Source organism: Melospiza melodia, chromosome 8, assembly GCF_035770615.1.
Source record: "Melospiza melodia melodia isolate bMelMel2 chromosome 8, bMelMel2.pri, whole genome shotgun sequence".
NCBI lineage: Eukaryota > Metazoa > Chordata > Aves > Passeriformes > Passerellidae > Melospiza > Melospiza melodia.
The window spans coordinates 17,959,752-17,980,140 of NC_086201.1; the positions used below are offsets into that span (position 1 = coordinate 17,959,752).

General features: G+C 36.8%; 1 protein-coding gene across 8 annotated transcripts in view; it reads right to left on the reverse strand.

The window, feature by feature from the left end:
* Nucleotides 1–9,027: 9,027 nt before the first annotated feature.
* Nucleotides 9,028–20,389, reverse strand: part of COBLL1 (cordon-bleu WH2 repeat protein like 1) — a 73,861-nt gene continuing 62,499 nt past the window's right edge. For all 8 annotated transcript variants that reach the window (XM_063162012.1, XM_063162017.1, XM_063162013.1 and 5 more), the window contains exons 11-14: nucleotides 18,056–18,141; nucleotides 15,102–16,714; nucleotides 14,278–14,460; nucleotides 9,028–11,565 (exon numbers count right to left, since the gene is read on the reverse strand). In XM_063162012.1, coding sequence (XP_063018082.1) covers nucleotides 11,479–11,565; nucleotides 14,278–14,460; nucleotides 15,102–16,714; nucleotides 18,056–18,141 — 1,969 coding nt within the window. In that variant the 3' untranslated portion in view covers nucleotides 9,028–11,478. The remainder of the gene's footprint in view (nucleotides 11,566–14,277; nucleotides 14,461–15,101; nucleotides 16,715–18,055; nucleotides 18,142–20,389) is intronic.

Genomic DNA, 20,389 nt, shown 5'->3' on the forward strand with positions numbered 1-20,389 from the left:
CATTTTGTCAAGCCCTGGCCACAGAGCCAATACCACCTATTAATCATGTTAAAGCCAAGGGTGATACATGAAACTTACTGACTGATATACTGGACTTTGAGCAGTATATAACCAGCTTAACCAAATTCCAATTGACATTCTAGCCTGCATGGTTTTATTTGGAGAAGGTACTTTGCAGTGTAGCTGGAGGTAGCCCATTGAATATTGCATTTGATTCAAATGTAATTGCATTTCAGCAATGGGTGAAGGCAGTTAATTCTTGCATGGGCTGAATTTTGCCTAATTGCAACTTGGATTCAGGCAAAAGCTGTTTGAATTTCCATGAGGAGTAAGAAAGGTATATTTTAATATCTTTTATTATCCCAGTCCCTTCAGAACATTTCTCCTTTTGTTTATTTGGAGAGAAAAATCTACCATTAAGTGATTTGTTAAAATATTAAAGCCCCAGTTTGGCTGGCTCTCAAGCAAGAACGTAGGCTTCTATTATAACATATTGGGAGCTTTCAAACCAAAGCAATTCATAATAAATTTATTCAAATTGACACATTTCTGGTTATAATGTCTTCATTATTTCTTCAGAGTTATGAAACATGAATTATATCACTGTAACCACAACACTAAGTCAAGGAAATCTAATTTTCTGTGAAGTCTGTTTGAACAGTCATCATGTAGCTCAAGGCATACATTCAATTGCTTTTTTTTACTGTTCCTTATATTGGTGTTATTCCAAAGGCTATAGTAATATTATAACCTCATTGCATCTCCTTCTAAAAAATTTTCTTACTTGGCAGGTTCTAAAAATATACAGCAACATAAAAAATTAAAAATAATTACATCATTAAAATCTATTAGGCATACATTGAAGAGAAGTGCATTTCAGATTATTTGGTAAATTTCAAACACTTTCTCTTTAAACAGTACATGGATTTTAATCATCATAGCCAGCAAGCTGGCATATATTTTATTCAATTTAGATTAAAACTGAATTAAATTAACATGGCATAGAATTTCTGAATTGTGAGATAAACATAAACCAAAAAAGAACTTTTTAAAGCAAAAAAAGGTTCTCCATAAGAATCTTTTCTGTCTTATACTTAATTTATTAAATTCTTTTAACAATAATGAAGTGAATTATAATTTTAAAAAAATTAAAAACACAACAACAACAAAAAAAATCCCCACCTCTGATAGTCTTTTTTACAGTTTCCTAGGATCGAAAGATTTTTTTTCTCTCACTTTGCTGTCAGAAATGAAAGCCTTAGCTGCAATCATTAAAGGTCTGAATTTGCATTTTTCAGCAATCCAGAGAAATGAGAGCAGGTATTGTTATCATCATTAACATTATAAAGTTCTTTGTCTGTGGATATTCTAACAAAGTTGCTGGTCAGCTGTTTGTCAGATGCCGTGCCAGTGATCGGATAGTCTTATAGTAGATTAAAAAGAATAGCAAATTAAAATTATAACTTTGTGAACTTATAGCTGTTAAATCCTCTATAAACTCAAGTAACTGGATGTGGTGCCTAGTGCTAGAAGCCAGCACAGAAAAAACTGCCAAAGCTAAAAATAAATTAATGGATTTGTTTGTAAATAGCTGGTAGGATCTTGTCTCCTAACACAGTCCTCTTTTCCCCTAGTCCTCTTTGTTCAGACAGCTGTTGGACAACCTCAGAGAACTAAAACTCCCCTAGGCCTAGACCTCTCCAGCTTACTGTATTTGGAGCAAGGATTTGAGGATGAATATTAAAGTCAAATTGACCCTTGATAAGACCTTGCTGGCCTGAACTACCAGTGAGCAGGATTGAGAGCAGTGTGCAAGATCCCTTCTGGAGTACTGGAAGGCAGGATCTCCTCTGCCACAAGCCAGACCAATTTAGATGGCTCTTTGAGTAACTGATTGAGTAAAAAAGAGGCAAACTCAATGAATGAATCTTTACAGACCTGCTATGGAACCTGTCCAAAACCAGCTCAAGCAGACACCCCCAGAAACAGTGTGTCAGTGTGTTATCTGCTAAAAAGTACCAGGAAAAGTGGAAGCCAAGAAGTTTACTGTTCCTAGGGAGGTTAGAAGTATGCATATTTCATTTCCATTTTCTCTTACAAAGCGCCTTTATTTGTATTATTTTTTGCTATGATCAGATATACGTGTATGTGTAGTTTCCGTGAGGAGCCAGCCTGGACTTGGGTAAGTCTGGACCCTGTTTAAACACTGTTGCTGTAGTGCTTACTGTGGAAGGCTTCAGTGGAGGGCTGCCACTGGCAGCTTTTTCCAGCCTTCACCCCAGGGCCAACCACAGCTGCCATGTGGATCAGGAGTGAGGCAGCATGTCCTCACTCCCGTGTGATGCTTTGGAGGTGAGGCAAAACTCGATTCCTCTGCACAGGCAACCAACACCACGTTTGCTTCCTGGTCCTGCACAAGGTGGGAGAACAGCTGAAGAGAGTGCCAACTTTTGGTGTGGGCTCCCTCAGCATCTCTTTGTCCACCTCTGGCACATGATGGCACGGCCAAATGCTCTTGGTACACCTTGCTGGAAGGGAGCCATGGATGTGCCAGAAGGGCCTGCCAAACACGAGGGGTGGTGTGGTGTTAGTCGGGGATTGTGGAGAACTCTTCTGAGTCTGCGGCATAGATCTGGGCAAGGTACTCTGACCTGAGAAGTCTTCTGAAGTGCTTGGCAGCAGTCAGATAGGGCAGGTGAAGTATTGCCATTGTTTCCAGAGTTCAGGGAATTAATGCATTTCCAGTGTCTGGTGGCTGCATAAGGGAACAGAAACAATTTAACAGCTACTGCAATTCGTTTTCATACTAGGATTCCATTTCTCAGGGAGTAATAGTGAGAATATATCAAATTGTTGACCCTTTGCAAGTGGGCTTCAACATAAATTAATTGTTGTGTTAAAAAAATGAACTTTATGTTTACACTGCAATTTGTCCCTGAAATGGAGGCTCAATTAGAGTTTCAATGATTTACTAAAGACATTTTAAACATAATGTCCAAACAATGCTACATAAATTAAACATGATGTAATTGAGTGTAACACTAAGTGGCTCATCACTGTTGATTCATGTGGAAATCACTGAAATTCTACTGATCATTATGCATTCATTCAGTATTAATGTAGATACCATATGTGCTTCCATGGGGATTCTAGTGTTACTCAGCATTCATTAAGTTTTAATGTACCATTAAAAAGGCATCAAAAGACCCATCTAAAAACACTGCCACAAAGGTAGTTCATTTAAAGACAGTTAAACCAGCATGTTTCACCTAAATATTGCAATTCAAAGTAAGGTAACAATGAATCAGCAGAAACAGTTCAGGAAAAAATAGCATTTGATATCAAATGCTCTACTGCCTCTACCTAGCAATGCAGGCTAGAGTGTTTGAACTAGGCAGAAGTACTTAACATGCATGCACATGGTCTTTAAGTTGAAATTAACAACTAAATATATATCATATCCTTAAGATTTGAAGTTCTTTTTTTCACTGGCCAGAGAACTGAAAAATCACCTGTGAATGGGGTGATCACATCTGTGAAATAAATAAGATTCACAAAATTCTATTCAGCTCAATGTTTAGTGCTTTAGAAGCATGACACCAAACTTTTCTCAAACTTTGATCTTGTACAGAATAGGTATATCCTGTAGATGAGTTGCTATAGCAAAAGGAGACAGATTTAAAAAATAAATGTGTCTAAGAAAAAAAAATTCCTCTTCCCAAGATATTGAGAGAAATAAAGCATAGGCATGTTCAGACCTATTGTTTTGCCAAACCTTGCTGATATATAATTAATAAAATGGCAAAAGTGTACAAGCCTCAAATGCCTATGGCACAAGTCCTGATGTTATGTAAGGCCATGAGTGGCACAGAGAGCATGAATGGGGATTGATGAGTTAATATCTCTTTCAGGAAAAGCATTGGAGAGGATGAAATTAGGCTAGCAAGTAGAAGTTCACAACAAACAAAAAATTGTTTTTCAGACAGTATATCATTAAGTTGAAGAACTCCACATCACACAGGAATGTGTCACTTCAAAACTTATGGGAGTTGAAAAATTAAGTTGCCAAGCTCTTGAACAAGACTATTTAAGACTGTTAAATACACAGAAATCATCTTCACTTTGGCATTCTCAGAGCTAAAAATTGTTGAAGGTTTAGCATACTTGGGGGTAAGTATTACTTTGTGTATTTTATAATCTTGTGTTTCTCCCTAAGAATATACTTTTGATCATTGTCAAAAGCCAGATAGCCAGCTAAATAAACCTTCAGTTTGACCCAGCATAACTATTCTTCCTTTATGCTCTGAAGCTAGAACAGTCTATTGCTTGAAGGTACAGTGATTAATCACTTGCATTCATGTAGCAACTTTTGTGTTGAAACATGGTCATCCTAATCAGTTTTCCCTTTTTTTTCTTTTTTTAACTACAGCAAACCCATTCCTTTAATCTCTCTTCACATGGTTTCCAAAGGTCTTGTTTTGTTCTCTCACCCAAATTGCCTTCCACTGTTAGATAAGCTATTTAAAGAGTTAGAATTCAGTCTGAAATTCTGCTGCTTTTAACATCTTTATTTTTCACTTGGAGATTTGTTTGATTCCTGCTTATGTTATTTTTCCCACTGATGATCAGGCAACTCACATTTCACATCACCTCCAAATTATGTTTTTAAAGTAATGTAATAGTTACACAAGACACACCTACTTCCTTTTCCTAACAATATGGTCTAGCAGACTCTTCCTTACACCTTTTCAACCTTTTATCTTTACTTGGCAGGAAAGGCTATGTCTTTTACGTCTATTGAACTTCCAAGCACACCTGACATTCTAAAATTTTTTTTTTTTTTTACTTCAGAAGTTTTCTTTTAAAAAACACAACAGCAGACAGAGTTTAAATAAAGTGAAAAAAAAGTCACTATTTACAGGTAGAGCCTTGCGGCCCATGTCCCCAAGACCTCCCTCTCTCGTGGTTCCTTTTCCTGAGGAGCCAAGCCCGAGGTGAACTTGATACATAGAGCTTGTGCCTGTGTCTCATGGCAGCTTCTGTTAAGGCTCTTAGCTCACAGTAGAGCTCAGGTACAGGTTACACAATGTGTAAGAGATGGTCAAAACATGCTTAAAGAGCTGGGGCCACCAGCAGCTCAACTGCCCTCTGACCATTCTAGAACCACGCTGGCACCAGTGCTGCTCTCGAGAAGGGCGGGCAGCATGCTAACCCTTGACCATGAAGCACCCACCTGTGCACTGCCTGGGTGCCCAGCTTGCTCCCAGTCCTCTGCCATTTAAAAAGGAAGATTTCTGCCATCCACTTCTTCAACCTTTGCTTCATCTCCTTGTTTCACTTAGGTGCTGAGTTTAGAATTGCAGCAGCTTGGCGTTCATAGCGTGGGGTTTTCCTTTTTGGTACATGCACTTTGAAACTGCAGGTGGCCAAATACACTTCAGTTAGCAGAATGCAAGTGTTTAATTAGCTTTTAGCAATTGAAGCAATGGAATAGTGTCTGCTGATCAGACCAATCCTGCTGTTTAACCAAAGGTGACCAATTTCAGCTCCTGCATTCCATCTCCCCATTTAGTTCAAGTATTTCATTTAGAAAACTGCAATCAGCTTAACTACTTAAAATATTCTTTTTATTGTATTATTGATAAATCAGAGCTATATAAAGCCTTAAATGTGAAATAATTTCATTTTTTTCTTTCTTTGCCACTTCAGATTGTGACTATACCCTGTTAGATTGCAGCCTTTCTTGCTTTCTTGGAGATCACATAGAGGGAAAAAAGGAAAACAACATTAAACAGGCAGACAGACACATATATCTGAGGGAAAACTACGAAAATCTGGGTCCAGCTATAGTTTATTAAATATTTTTTAACTAGAAATATTTTAACCATTAGTAAGTACTCTAGTGGTTAATGTACACCAGCACTAGCACACCGAGTACACTAGCACTTGCAAACAGCCACTGTTGGCCAGATTTTTTTTAATAGCTGTTAGAGGTTCTGTGGACTTAACTCTCCCTCTGCCCTGGGCTGATTGTATGCTTCAATTCCTTTACTCCTTTGGATGGTCACCACCACATACACCACAAACCCAGTCTTTAATAGTTGCATGTTTTAAACTATTCTGTCACTTGTGAAGATTTCCTTGGATGCCCAGTATTTAGTGTATTCAGTATTCTTGTTGCTCTGGCTGGGATGACATCAAACATAACGAGCAAAGCAAAATCTGCCCTGCTAAGTACTGAGAACAACTGGTAAAATGGATGAAGAGGCTAAAGAAAATTTCTTCCATCAGTCTGGAAGACTAGGAATTTCTGAAGAATGCATTCTAGTATTGTCTTAACAAGGACAGCTTATATATCATGTTTGCTGTTTGTATTAACTGTGACCCAACTCTCAGTAAAAAGTGTATCAGTTGTTCCGAGAGCATTGAAATGACTATGGGTAAACTTAAGAATAAGCTTTCCACCTTACCCCTCAAACTCCTGCTATAAGCCTTCTTTGGGACATTCACCAGACACTCATGGAAACTAATGTTTTAGAAATCACCAAGCAGATTTGTTGAAACAGAAGACAGTTGTTCTTCACCCCGAACAGCTGCTATCAACAAAACAGCCATTAAAAATACACTCATTGTGCAATCAATCCCAAACTGCTAACAAGCAAACATCACTGGTGTTTGTTTATAATGACACTGCTACATTATGGGCACAAGACTGTTCTCAAAGCTTGGGAAGTTCACAGAGGAATTACATTCCTTATGTGAACAACTTACATTCCAATTAAACTCTTTGCGATTCTTTTTGGCAATAGAGTTCTATTTCAGCTGGGAATGACACAGCCTTAATTATTTCCAGGTCCATACATGCACAATCACTCTGAAATAATACTAATAATACTACTACTAAGTTGAAATTTCCTAAAATTATTCATTTTCTTTTTACATACATTTATTTTTCCTTTTCCCAGTGCTAAGAGATTTTCTTCCATCAGTATATTAGCAAATGTGGAACATGCTGTTCAAGAAAAGCATCCAGATCAAAAAAACCAAAATTCCTTTTATCCCTACCTCATCCCTTCTCTTTCCCCCTCTCATTGGTTTTTTTTTTTTTTTTTCTTTCTCTTAACTGTCTTAAATAATTTAGTCTATTAACAGTTTTGGTGATCTTTTCATGGTGATGGAGGGATGTGAAAAGAGAAGTGTTCATCTCCTCTTTCACTTAAACACTATCTGTTGTACTGTTAGAGAATGTGAGGTTTAATACAGCTAAAAATGAGAAAACCATACATCTCTCCCAAATATGCTGCTTGAAGACATAAATCCACCAAAAATGTAAATTGCTTGTGTTAATAAGTAGGAACAGATGACAAAAATTAATGCAACTTTATGTAAAATATATTGTAATAGACTCTTGATGAAAAGTTTCTGTGTTAGTTCCCATACCAAATAGCTCTTTCAAGGAAGACAAAACAAAATTAAGTTTTTAACAAGCATAGTTTGCCATACTTGGAAATTTCATGTCATTTTAGCAAGGACACCTTCCCTCTCACAAAGCTACCCAATCAGAAATTTTAAAGAAAGAAACATCCATCCTAGCTGTGATTTTCAACTGCGTTGTATAAAATAATCCCACATAGAAAGCAAGCTTTTCCATTAGAAGCTGTGAAACATTTCCATTGATATTGCTACAGCTTTGCTTTATCACCAAAACAGACTTCATAAGCAATCTGTCTACAAGTGATATTTCAGCTATGCCATCAGCAGCCAAGCACTAACAGAACACCACAGCTCCAGAACCTCAGACCATGCACAGCATCCACAAACAGTTTTGGGCCCAGGACTGTGGCAGTTCTGGTCCAAACACACCATTTTGACTTCAGCCTCAGAGTCAGTTAACCCAGACAGAAAAATTAAGACATGTTCCCTTCTGCAAGGAGCTCTATTTGTTGGGCTCCCAACCCACTTGCTTAGTCATTTACATTTAGTCTTTTATCTTGCTGTAGTTGTCCAACACCTCATAGGATGCCGTCTGGCCAAACACTCAAGGATGTATGCCCTACTGCTCAACAGCACTTTTCCCTTGTTTCTACCTAATAGAAGTATTGCAAACCTTTTGACAACTTAAAACAGGATTCTAAGTAGCTGCAACTGAAAATGTTTGCTTTGGCTGGTAAAGCTACCTGAAATAAAGCTAAAAGTATTAGGTACTGTCATGTGTGATACCATGCTTCTTGTCCACATCCACATAATTTTCATGTCTTCCTTGGAGATGGTCATGCTGTATGTTACAATTACAAGTAGCTGGAAAAACTCAGGCACTGATTACTTAATGTACATCCCAAAAATGGAGACACTGAGTGGTCCAACAATTTGCAGCTGCAAAGTAGAAGAGCTCTTACCTTGGCCTTATAAACTTTAGTCACAAGAATATTTCCAAAAGTTGTCCGGTGATGCTGTCCCAGCAAAACTGCTCCCTTCTCCATCTGTAGTCTAAATTTTATTCTTCTGTAGAATAAATTTAAAAATACATCTTCTATAATAGCTTCCAAGATCATTTTTACTACCTAACTCTGCTTTGCTAGCCCTCCTTAACTTGAAAGCCCTGGAGTCTGAACTGTGCACTGTGCTATGCGGATACCTGCTGCTTCTTAAAAAAACTGGTACCAGTAGCTTATAATGCACCTTCACTGGGCCTGCTGTTTTGTCTGGACAATTACACTGACATTTCATTTACTATCCTGACTTTCATTCCCAAACATTTTGACTGCCCTGCAAAAGCAAGGGGATTATCAGAGGTATGGTGTAACCACCTGCCTCCTGTTGGAAAACATCTGTGACACATGTTGTCCAAACTGTAAGTATTCTTGGGCTCAAAAAATAGTCTGTTTACCCTGCATGTAAGGTATCCACAACAAAAATTTAATGCTGGCTAGCTTGGGCTCGCAGTTACTGGAAACACTTACTTGTTACTTGAGCAGAAATGTTTTTATGCTTGAATAATGAATAAACACATCAAGTTCATCAACAAGAGTTTCTCTAGTAGACTTTAATAAAAGAGTGTAAGAAAAAAATCATCTGTAGAAATACAATAGCAAGATTTAAAAATGTCTTACATATACATGTTGGAAGAAGAGGGAAAGAGAAAGTTTAGCTAAACGGAATTGCCAGCTAGTCACAAGTCTCATTGAAGAGTTTCACAGTACTATAGCATGTGTAGACATTTCAGTTAGTTATCAAGCAAGTTCAGTTACACAAAGAAGAAACCCTAAAATTCAAGCAAGGTGGTTTTAATCTCTGTTACATCAGATGATATTTGCCTTCAGGAGTTCACATGAAAAGGCAGTTTATTTTTTTAATATATGGGACTAAGAAGCATACAGTAGTACAGTTTTGCTGTCAAAACTAAAGAAAAGAACAAAGTATAGTTATTTGAACTTTCCCCAAAATAAGAAATTGGACAATGTTGATTTTTTTGAAAAAGTGAAACATCATATATATTTGTATTAGCACAGATGGAGATTAAAATTATTTTATTAAATAACTTTGGTCACCTTGGCAGAGAATACCAACATTTGAAAAAAAAACCTCTAACTCCCACACACTCAAAGTACAAGGAAAAGACCCTTTCACAATGCAACCCCTTCTCTGGCAGTTTAAGATCAGCATGGTGCATAGGAATGCCTAAAACACAGACTTCAAATAGCACAATGAGCACAGACTACAATCTGTGGGAGCAAGTTACAATTTTCAAGTCCCTCAAGACACCGTGAAACCCAGAATGTAAGTCCCAGTTAGAAACTAGAAAAGCCCCTATATCTTTTATTTCACTATTTTCAAATGAAGGTTGAAACTTTCTTTTGCAGTCAGACCCTGAAACAGATCTATTGAACTACCATGTGAGCTTCCCCCACCCTCAGAATGAACTCTTGATTGGAGGGAAGAACAAGGAAGTGGTAACACATTGGAAGTGGTAACGCCATTGACAAGGGACTAAGATACAGGAGAGAACAGCAATGAAAAAAAATGTTCTTCAGATTTCTTTATGAATTTCTATTTACTAAAACATTCCTTAAAGGGTTTCACCAATAAGTTAACACCATAACTTTTAATTGGTAATTGACTCTGTACTAGGAAAGTACTTAGACCTCTTTGAGATTATTGCACAAAAACCTGGCAGCAAACAATTTGAAAATGCACATATAGATCAGTTTCTGAAACTGAGTTACATAGTGTTTCTAAAATACAATACATATATATATATATATAGTTAGAGAATAGAAACTAAATACAATTGCTTAATTTTAAATCAAGTCCAGCACAAAAATATTTTAATATGGCAAATACCCCAGGACTAGCTGCATTCATCCATAATGTAGCTATTTCATCATGAGTGTGATCATATTTCCACCCCTCCCCCAAAATGTATAGTCTTGACAAAAAACTCAAAATAGATAAAATATAACATCGAACATTTTCTTTTAATAGATATTCCTATTTTTGTATTTAATGCTCAATCTATAAATATGATATCTGACATAAGCATGATTTATGTGGTTTTGTGCTATTTTAAGATTGAAATATCTTATATTAATAAGTCCAAAGCAGTTCATTTTTAAGTTATACTTCTAGTGAAAAAAATATTCTATTTCATTAGGTATCAAAACTGGAATTTGTTTTTTATTAGTAAGTGACTCTAAGTTGAAGGTTACTGAAAGATATAATTAGTTCACAAAAATTATTGCTTATCTGAGTGCTAGGTAAATATTATATACAGATATTTAAACAGTAGTTGAGAAACATCATGTCACACTACTGTTAAGAAAAGGTTATGAGTAGTACAAAGGTTTCCAATAATTTATGTCCTGAATTTTGTGTGTCTGCTACCAGGAAAAACAATTACAGGAAGGTAAAAAAAAAAATCCAAATACATATCCCAATTACTGTCTGCTAAAGGAACAAAAACATAATTTTTTTTTTTTTAGATAGGAACAAAGTATTGCATTGAATTAAGATTTCTGCTAATTACAATTTTAATTTAATAAAGTAATATGGAGGCAGCATGTGGTATATTTAAGTTCATACAATCTGTTAAAGTAATACACAGTCAAAAATTAATTATTTAATCTAAACCTTTTAGGTCTCTTCCAATCTGTAATTTCAGCATAGTGCTACATATTGTTCAGTCTTGAAGGCTAAAATCAACAATCTTCAATTCTCATTCTATCATAAGCAAAGCTCACCTACACCCTGTCTTAAAACATTTTAGCAGCACAGTCAGCTTTATAAAGATAAAAGGCAAAATATTACTATAATTTACATATTCTAATAATCTTTTCAAGGCATCAAAAATTGCTTGAAATTGTTATTACCGTTGACAAAAATATATTAACATATACTCGCATTTACACTTTCAAAAATTTGTAGTTAGTATTAAGTTGGCCTAAGAAGCAGTAGTAAAGTGCAAAACATTTGGTATAATATCTAGGGATTAGCCTTAGCTTCTGTGGAATACAAAGGATTAAGCCTGGCTCTTCCATTGACAGCTATGGTGTTTGATGGAGGACCAACCTGGAGGCAGGGTGTGGGAAGAAAAAAAAAGAAAGAAAAAAATATTAGAGAAATGTTAACCTAAATTTCCAGATTTTTATCTCTCTAATATGTTACACAATGTTATTTCATTTCTTGTTTTTCTCATTGCAATGAAAGACCTCCTATATGATTTCTTAACTAAGCATATATTCCAAGGAAGAGGAAACAAAAGACATTTCTTAGAAACATATTTTATCCTGACTAAAAATTTCATGTATAATTATTCAAAAGACATATGATTTTTAGTCCTTCTCCACATCTGGTTGCAAAGAAATACTTTGAAAACATCACTAAACCAAACGTTTTTATTAAATATTGAACAAACCTGATTTCTTACTAACTCTTCCAACAATTTATACTGTGGTAATGTTTCTTTTATCAGAAGCAAACTGTAACTTCTAGCAAAGATAGCTAAAGCCTGATTTTCATTGGAACTGCATAGCCCAACAGCTCCAGCTGGAGTTAATGGGAGCTCCACAGCCATGAGAACCACATACCACAGCACACAGTTTACCAAACACAATAAAAACATTCTCAAGAGAAAAATCCTTAAAAAGAAACCTCACTTGACCCATTTTAGGTTAGTAATTACTGAGGGCCCTATTGAACAGGAAAGACCAGCAACACAAAAGGCCACAGATCTCAGCACTGCATACTCATAACATATTAAGTAAAACAGAAGGTGAAAAAAAATTAAAGAACTTGGCAAGCCGTGCCAGGATTTTATTTTTTAAATGGCTCTCAGAGCTGCAAGAAGAGAGATTATGATGAGAGGTAAAAAGAGAAGCAAGTACCTGACAGACATCTCTCATTGTTCAAATGGATCAGATTATTACTCCTTTTCCTGACTGCAGCACGGTACTGGAATCTATGAGGTGGATGCATTCTAGAAATCCTCTCAATTCTCAAAAGCACTTTTGGATGCAAATAACTTATTGATACAAAATGCTTCATTTCTCTGTCCCACTACTGCCAGTTGTCCATATTAAACATAAAATGAGACCATGTTTTTATTAACTTTGCTGTAGGCCAAAAAAATCTCTTTCTGCTGTCAGACATACCTGTACCACAGCATATGCACTCTGAGAGTGAAAAGAACAGCATGTACAATTTTATGCTTGGCAAAACTTCAGTGAGTTCTTCACTGCATTTTGTTTGTGTTCCAGGGGTTTTTTTTTAAGCCTGGTTCAGATTTCTGTGCTGCAGAGTGCTCTTCTTTATGGTTACAGCTTCTTCATTATTATAATTTCTTCTTTAAAAGTACAGTCCTTTCATCACCCCAGTCTCAACATGTAATTTACTGACAAAGCACATCTCCCACCCACAGAAGAGAAAGGGGGGGGAAAACCAATTTCAGTCATTATCTCTCTCCCCTTCCCCATGCCATTCTTGTACCTGACTGATAAAGACTGTATGGGTCAACTCTACACTAAGAACATTTCTAGTATAAAGAATGAATAAATAAATGAAGTGTCATATTATTCAGAATGTAATTATGCACTAGAAGAAAAAAAAATCCTAAAAATATATGCAAATAAAATCCAAACAGTATTTCTGGTAGAACAGATTTTACCTCTAACAGATTCTGAACAATGCAGTGTTTTCTTAATCTTATCCTGTTTTTAATATGATTACTGACATGTAGTTAAAAGCAACCCAACAGTGTATTCTATACCATTTTTACTGACAGGAGATCAAACCCTACTTGAGCATGCTTGCAACTTTTCCAGCAAACTCAGTCCTCCTATTCACTGTAGAAATGATGGGAGATTTTACAAGCCTCAGAGAGGCTGCTGCACTACTACACTGAAACAAAAACCTATGAAACAGAACGTTCCACCACCTGACCATTCACTGTGAGATTTTGACCCAAGGAAATCAAAGACTTCCATAAAACAAACAAACAAAATATCCCCACACAGGATTAGGTTATTTTAAGTGGAAAAGAGAAGGAAAAAAACCTACTGAATTTCTTTGACCTTCTGCAATGAAAAATTATTCCTCAAAACAGAATGCAAATTACTAATGTGAAGTCAAGAAAACTTTGTGAAACTATGATTTTCTGGTTGCATACTAAAAACAGTACAGATTTTAGAAATGCAGACTGTTTTACCCAATGAGAGATATCTAGGGTTATTTTTGGAGAGAAAGTTTTTAACCAGAGGGGGTAGGGGAAGATGGTCGTTCTGGGACTGCTGACAATAGATTGAGAAATATCTTAGTTATGATGCCTAACAGATTAAGGACCTGATAAAGTGTAAATAAGAAAACTGTCTTCAGAAATGTGTGTTATGTGCCTGCAAAATGTTGTAGCCACTTCAGGTCTAGAACAAAGCTGTTCAGCAGGTTTCTAAAGCCAAACCCTTTCAAACCATGTAAACACAAACAAGTCAGATTTTACAGACAAGATACTTAATGAGAGAGAATGAAATAGAGATTTCTATTTCATTTCAGGAAAATTTTGATTACGTTCGTACTGTATGAAATTACAGACATTTGAAGCTCTGTGGGTGCATTCACCAGTTTATTCTGCAAAACTGACCCTCTTCCCCACCTCCCTTCCCATTGTTAAGAGACCTCTTGGCAGCCGTTTGTGCCAAAACTAACTGCTTTCAGAATCAGGCATTAGTATGGTAATTCTGAAGGAAGCACCATGAGTTCTTTGTTTTGGATGCAATGATGAAAACTCACCCTTTTCAATTTGGCAGCAGCCTCTCCAGAGCGGATTGCAGCCAGCAGGCTCTGGTGGATCTGCTCGGGGTCAGCGCGCGGGAGCGTCACCGCCGTTTGTCTCTTGGTGACAGGGCGTGGGCGGCCAGGGGAAGCACCTGACTGCGCCTGACTCTTCTGCTCACTATGCACATGGCTGTCTTTCTATAAAGGGAGGAAGTGGAAGGAAAAGAAGCCAAAAAGTTTTCATCTGAATTAGTTATAAATGGAAAATCTGAAACAACCTGGCACAAGGTTGCTTAGCAAACTGCTGCCATTCTAGTGTTTGCTTGGTTCAACATTTCTGACATCAGCCACACTTCCAGCATAGCACATAGTTTCTCTCCTAAAGTAATTATGCTGGCAAAACTTTACAGCTCCATTCAAGTGCGCTTGTGGCATGACCACTTGAAGCCAAATGGATCACACCACTCAGAATTAAATTTAAGAAACCAACACTATAGAACTATAAAGAACAAATTGTAAGCACTCCAAACATAAAAATAAGTATTACACAGGATATATGACTACTTAATTTACAGTTCTTTAAAGTAGGGGATGCTAATTATGGCAGGAAATAATTATTTCCAATCATCTGAATGATGTTGCTTTCATTTTTAACATTCCTTGTATTCCTGCACTTCATTATAATGCTGTGCTGCTGGTGGACACCAGGTGGACAGGGTGTTTTCCCTGCACAAATACAGCACTTTCTGGCCAGGAAGTGGTTCAGAAGCAAGCCTTTACATCAGCTGCTCTTGATGGCACTGGATCCACAGTCAATTAGTATAAGAAATAAAGTTTACCTTATCCATTAGACTATTTTGTGACCCCGCTGTTATGGTCTGTAAGGAAGGACTTTTCACTTCAGGCATGGAGGTAGCTGAGGAGAATCCAGTTGCCAAAGGGACAGAGGAGAGTTCCACTGGAAATTCCTCTCTGGGTGCCTGGCTAGCGATTGTACGCGTTTTGTTGAATGATTGTGACCTTTTGACGGCAGATGAGACAGCAAGAGCAAAAGGAGATGGTCTTGAGCTGGAGTATGGCTTTGGAACTGCAAAATTTCTGAGAGTTCTTAGATTCAGTGGTGCTGGAGGACAGGAGGGAACATTTAAAGGCTTACTGCTTTTAACAGGAGAAGTGGAAGATTCAATGATTTTTCCATCATCAACTTTTTCTTGATCTGCAGGAGGAGAGGGAATACTTGTTTTTGGTAAAGGCAAAGCAGTCAAATCAGGTGATGAGATTTTTTTACCCATCTCTGTATTCTTAACTTCATTTTGAATTGAATTAGGAGCACAAACTGTGCTTCTGGCAACTGCAGATGTCACATAGTGACCTGACGCTCTTCGCTGCATCTGCAGATAAAAAGAACTAGGCTTCATTGTAGGACTTACTGGACTTAATGCATTTGACTTGTCCTGAGTCTCAGAAGAAGCATTTGTATTATCCAAGTTTAGCTTCAGTGGGACAGGCTGCCTGAAAGACTCACTTTCCATCTGGTTGCTCTCGGCAGAAATCTCAGCTCCAGAGGTCACAGTATGCTCAGAAATGCTGTTCACTCTCTGCAGCAGACCATTTGCTGCTGCAGATTCATTTTGTGACCCAACCTGTAAAGGACCCACACTTTTTGACAGATGAGGAATTTCAGTTTGCACTATGACTTCTTTGCGGTCTTCCAAAGAAGATACCTCTTGATCCTTATGATCTGATAGAACTTCTGATTCCCAACTCTTCATCATTTCTAAGAATTTTGGAGGAACTATCTTATAAGTAGTCATCCCAATTTTTGGTATGTAATCCCTTGTAATTTCATTAGCAGGTTTGGGTTTAGGTTTGGTGTCCGGTCTATAAAAAGGCTGATCTTTTACAGGAGAGTCACCTGGAGTTTCAGCAGTTGTTTCTGGTGAAGCAAAATCACTGCCATTTATATAGATATGACTCTGATCTTTTATTGGAATTACTTTTTTATGAGTAACTTCTTGTGTCTCAAGATTTTGTTCTATTGAAGTACCTTCACTCTCTTGATGCATTCCATGCATCACTTGAGCAAGGGAGTTGTTCTTATCTCTGTTGTGTTGAGGAACCAGTTCTCTAAATGTGGATGATTCAACACCCTGAGGAATAGTAATTTCCTTCTGCTCAGTCCTTCCCAAATTGCTATCCAAAGTCTGGATTCCAACATCCTGAGTTTTTACTGTGTCCAAGCCAGTTGCATTTGTTTTGCCATCTTGTTTTTCTGAAATCAGTTGAGGATAATTCCTATGATTTACAGAGATGTCATTTTTACATGCCTGGCAGTTTGATAGTCTGTCAATTTCAAGCTTGTTATTCTCTTGAAAATCGACTGTTTTAATTTCAGCTGGCTGAAGTTCTTTTCCTTCTTCTGTTGTTGGAAGGAGTTTTGTATCACTGTGATCTTTAAGTTAAAGAAAGATTCCAAAATTAATACAAATGCCAAAAAGATTCAAGCTTCCTTATTACATCATGAAGATCTGTATCCAGTGTATTTAGTAACAATTACTAGCTTCTCACTGATGCTAATATTTTCCCTAACCCTTTTAAAGATATATTTATATTTGATTAATAATATCAAATAATTATATTCTAACTCAAGTATTCTTCCTTAATAAACAGGTTACAGATGCCATGCATCAACTTAATAGAAAAATTATTCTAGAACAATTTAAAAAGTGCTAATGAATTCCAGTTCATTTTATAGGCATCAGTGACTCAAGACCTCAAGGACTATTCAATATTGAGTTAGATGCAGTTTTTATTTAGTGCTACACATTTGTGGCTTCTGTTCATAAGTTTTAATGTTACAAATCTTGTCAAATACACCTTAAGTATTTGTATAAGGAAACAACTGAAAAACATATGGACAAGAGCAATTTGCCAAACCCATTTTTCCTACCTTTTAGTTGGTCTGGTAATTCAATTTTCCACCTCTGGACTAAACATGTGATCATCTCCGAAACACATGAATATTTTGGTCAAATTCTTTTAAACACAATATTGGTAAAAAATACATTTTTCAGGAATAGTCATATGGAGTAGTATTTTGTAGGGGGAAAAAAAGCCTCATTTCATGTATGCTATAAAATGTAGTTAAAATTTATATCACATATAAACAGGACTTGTGTTGTTATGATTTATTAACAGAGGTGCACTGAGTATAAAAAACTATAGAAGGCCTAATATATAAATCTGAATATCAGTGTCACAAAAGAACAAAATAAATCAGTCAGGCCACTAAATCCACAGAGAAATTTATGGCCCATTAGATGCACAGGATGTCGTCATTTTGTTTCAGATCAGTGTGCCACTTTCTGTTACTTGTGCTTAAAAATATTTGCATTTTAATGCAGAAATCTCATCCTAATTTCATAAGCAAGGAACAAGTGATGGCTTCTTCTTCCCCAGTGGGATGTGGCAGCCATGCCACCCCATGTGGCAGGATTGCCTTTGTGTCCAGCCTTCTCCTTCCTCAGCACTGTCCCGCCCACACCATCCTATAACAGCACAATGCAGCTTTGACTACAGCTAAAACAAAAATATATTACAAACAACCCCCAAAAAACCCCAAAACTGCAGCAAATTCTTGTCACCTCATCTCAAAGAAAAGACACTAGAGCTAGAGCAAGTGTAAAGAAAATAATCTGATTATAACAATCCAAGAGTTGACTACATAGTTGTTTCTGCAAAGGAATAGGAAAGTTCAAGCTTCAAGTATTAACAACAAGTAGGAGCTACTCACCAACATTTTTATTTTGATCTAAAATTTCAAGCTTCCTATCTGTTTGAAATCCAGCATCCTCGCTGCTTATCTCAGTCTGCAGTCCTCTGCAAAGCACAACAGTACGTTAAATATGCTGGTATCATTCATTTCAGTAAACACAAGGAATGATGCAAGAGAACTGGCAAAATTCTACAAACACAGATGGACAAAACAGAACTGCTCTGCCAAACACTGGAATACTCAACAGAATCGAGTTTAAAAAAAAAAAAAAAAAAAAAAAAAAGAGGAAATCCTGCCATGATATTTTACCAAAATGACATGCAGCTCCACTTGCTTCTGTGTAAGCAGATGATCATCCTTCCTTTGTCTTCTCCCCCTCATTTTGTTTACATGTGCAGCTTGAACAACCCACTTTCCAATAGCAACTCTATTCCAGTGAAGCCACAATGGTTCTTCACTCATATAAAGTTTTCTGACACCCTCAATCTAAAATGTGTCCCTGACTTTGTCCCCTGCATGCTGCATGAGACACTGACTGAGCATGAACACATGAACTGAGCAGTACAGACTTCTCAAAGTAGTCCCTTTCAAGAAATACCTTGAGAACAGCAAAGAAACAAATATACAACATGTTACATTCTAAACATCTTGGAAAACATACAATATCTATTTTTCTTATTTCTCTTGGGACAAGAGATCTGCAAAAATTCTGAATAAAAACCTCATCTTTTTGGGTGTGGGGTGGACATATTAAGTCCTTGGCTTCAAAAGGTAAATGAAAAAGGCAAAAATACTTAAAAATTTATTGATAAAATGTTATTAAAACTTCAAACTTTATTCAAGGTATTTTTATAATATGTAGTTAGAAATACTGGCATTATAAAGATTCCAAATTATTTGCCACATCAAATGCATTAGTTGTCAGAACCAGTGCTTTGAGCTGACACATCTGCTTTGAATCATTTAAAATGACACATTTCTCAATAACCATCCATGCTTGTGTTGTCTGTATAGTCCCAAACACACTGTAAGTGTCCCATAAACTGCTGAACAGGAGCATATGCTCTCAAAATTATTGCTGGAAGAAAGTTAAAGCTCAGTCCCGCACTCTGTTCTCTTGCTTAGCTCCATTCCTTTTAACAGAGCAGGGTGGCTGAACTAAAACTATTAATCATAGGCTGAACTAGAATTTTATTGGGAATGAAAAAAAAAAAATCAAATCAAAACCCACCAAACCCAAAAGCCACAAAACACCATGGAGTATTGTTATAGAAATTAGTGGTTTTGACTGGAATATTTTGCATGTATCCTAGGCTGTATAAAAAAGAAACACTTCTCAAAGTAACTAGATCTTATGTATAAAATCAAAATTATCTAAAGTTTTCCAGAAATATAATGTCAGAGAAGCCCCACTCCTCATTTTGGAATCCCCAAGATATTTCAGGAAGCAACTGCCAAACTCTAAAGCCAGAGTGCAGTACCTTCCACCTGATCAACACCAGACATGAAAGGTCACTACCAATTCACAGAGTGGAAGGGAAAGAAAAATTCCCTGGACAATTAGGCAAACTGGCCCAATAACACCGGCCTGACAAATTGCAAACTGAAGACAATTTATTAGATCCATAAAGAGGAGAATCACCCAAGCAACTGGGACAATATTCACCTGGGACAGAGTATCAAAGATTTTTGCAAAGCCACATTTGGCCTTGGACTGACAAAAATGTCCCTTCAAACACAAGTTAAACCTCCCTTTACTACCTTGAAAGTTCTTGGCTACTAGGGCAGTCACACGTTTTGGCTTCAGTGCAATAATCGAAATAGTTCTTTCAATTTAATTTGGGAACAGTAGCCAGCTTAGTTGCCCCAGGGAACAGAGAAATAGTGAATTACATTAACACAATGGGACTTCTCTGGACAATCAACATTTATTTCAAGCAGGCACTAACTCATGTTGGAAACCTGCTGAGTCAGGTAGTTTAACAAACATGCTGAAGGGCAAAGGTACAGCATCACCAGAAGGGAAAAAGAGCAGTTAAGGAAACTAATGTGTTTATTCTTTAAAAAAGCTGAATTAACTTGTTTTCCTGAGAGCAAATGGATTGAGACAGGTCAAGACCACATATAAGGAAAAGAAAAAATAAAAATTAAAGCCAAAACAAATATGCAAGCAATAAGAATCATGCCCAAAAGAACAGAAATGGCTGATGTATCCATTTTCCCTCATCTGCAAGAATTATTTGGTACATTTTTATTTAACTAATCAATCCAAATTTTTTTACAGCATTCTGCTCTAGTAAATACACTGGACATTTTAGAGCTGGGTTCTGCTTTTCTGGGCTCCAGCTGTTT